This window comes from Tupaia chinensis, unplaced genomic scaffold (assembly GCF_000334495.1).
Source record: "Tupaia chinensis unplaced genomic scaffold, TupChi_1.0 Scaffold000235_1, whole genome shotgun sequence".
Lineage (NCBI taxonomy): Eukaryota > Metazoa > Chordata > Mammalia > Scandentia > Tupaiidae > Tupaia > Tupaia belangeri.
In genome coordinates, this window is record NW_006159713.1 from 561,873 (window position 1) to 563,370 (window position 1,498).

Genomic DNA, 1,498 nt, shown 5'->3' on the forward strand with positions numbered 1-1,498 from the left:
TCATCAATAATATTCCATTTCTACTTTCATGCTTATGTATATATATGTTTTTTTTCTCTTCCTCTTTTTTTCCCCTATGTTTGTCCCTCTGCCCTTTCCCACTCTCTCCTTACAATATCTCTGCTATATACAGTTGTCTTCCAGAAGAGTTATTGAAAAAGTGATACATACAAGTAAAGGGAGAGAGGCCACGAGTTCCAATTATCAGCTCTTAAAGTTTTTGACAATAGGGAGCATAGATTCTATTCAGGGTTGGATTAAGGGAGGGTCTCCTGCAGATCCACAATTGTAGGTGAGTCTCCAGGGAATGCAGTTTCAGGAAAGCAGTTCTGGTACACAGGGATGATTATCAGCTGATGAGGCACAGCAGTCATCTTGTAGTTACCAGGAATGGTGTTGTGGGCATCTGCAGTGTGAATTGTCCTTGGGTATCTGGCTTCCTTAAGAATGGCAGAGTAGTTCTTGTTTTCCCCTGAGGTAAAGCAGGGCTGGTAACCATCATCTTCTCAAGTTGCAAGCTCTTCAACCTTGTTTATGGCCTCCGGGCCATCCAGCACCAGAGAGGCCAGGGATGCTGGGCAGGGGCGTAAGCCCCGGCTGCCTGCAGGGGGCGTGAGCCCCAGGCGGGCCGGGCCGTTCCAAAAGAAAAAGAACTATTTTTAAAGGAAATCGGTGGAAAGCAAAAGATTTAACATAATTACCTAGCAAACCTTGTTGAAACTTACTCTTTTGTTGGGCTTACCAATACCAGTTTATTTAATGATATCTGTTGTTACACAGTTTTATCATTTTAATTGGCAGTAATTGTGAAAAAAATTAAATAAATTAAATGAAATTCTAATCTCTTTTTCTTAAAAACCACAATGCAGGACCAGCAGATGGCATAATGATTATGTTGCTGGACTCCCATGTAGTTTGAATCCCAGACTTGGTGGCTTAAAATTCTTGCATACACGTGTACATGCATGTCCAAAATCCCAAGAGGAGAATGGAGGAAAAAGATTGCAGCATGGCTGTCCCTCTGAGAGGGTGATTTCTTGTTTTCGGTCGCTCTCTGGAGGGCACGAGCACCCAATAGCAAAAATCTCTCTTAAAAAAAACAAACAAACAAACAAAAAAAAATGCTTTGGGGCCAGCAGGTGGTGTAGTGATTAAGGTGCTAGACTCCCACATGGCTGACCATGGTTCGAGTCCTAGCCTGAAAATCACACCAGACACATGTGCATGCATGCCAGGAGGAGATGGAAGAAAAGGGACTTAAGCATGGCCATCCTCCCTAGGGAATGATTTCTCACTTTCCTTCTCACTGTGTCTCTGGTTAGTGCACATGTCCTATTGGAAAAATCTTTTTAAAAATGCTTTAAAGTTTGATAGTATCTTTTTCTCCTTTTTGACTTATTTTTATAATTCATAATCCCATATCATGTATTTTGTTTGTTTGTTTAAAGTGACATTGATGTTTGGGTACCAGAACCAGACCACTCAGAAGTTCCTGCTG

The 1,498-nt window shown here is 41.7% G+C and overlaps 1 protein-coding gene across 1 annotated transcript in view; it reads left to right on the forward strand.

Annotated features, from left to right (window-relative positions):
* Positions 1–1,498, forward strand: part of CHD9 (chromodomain helicase DNA binding protein 9) — a 352,905-nt gene that overhangs the window by 297,563 nt on the left and 53,844 nt on the right. The window contains 1 exon segment of the mRNA XM_014587776.2: positions 1,449–1,498. Within this exon segment, the coding sequence (XP_014443262.1) occupies positions 1,449–1,498 (50 nt within the window).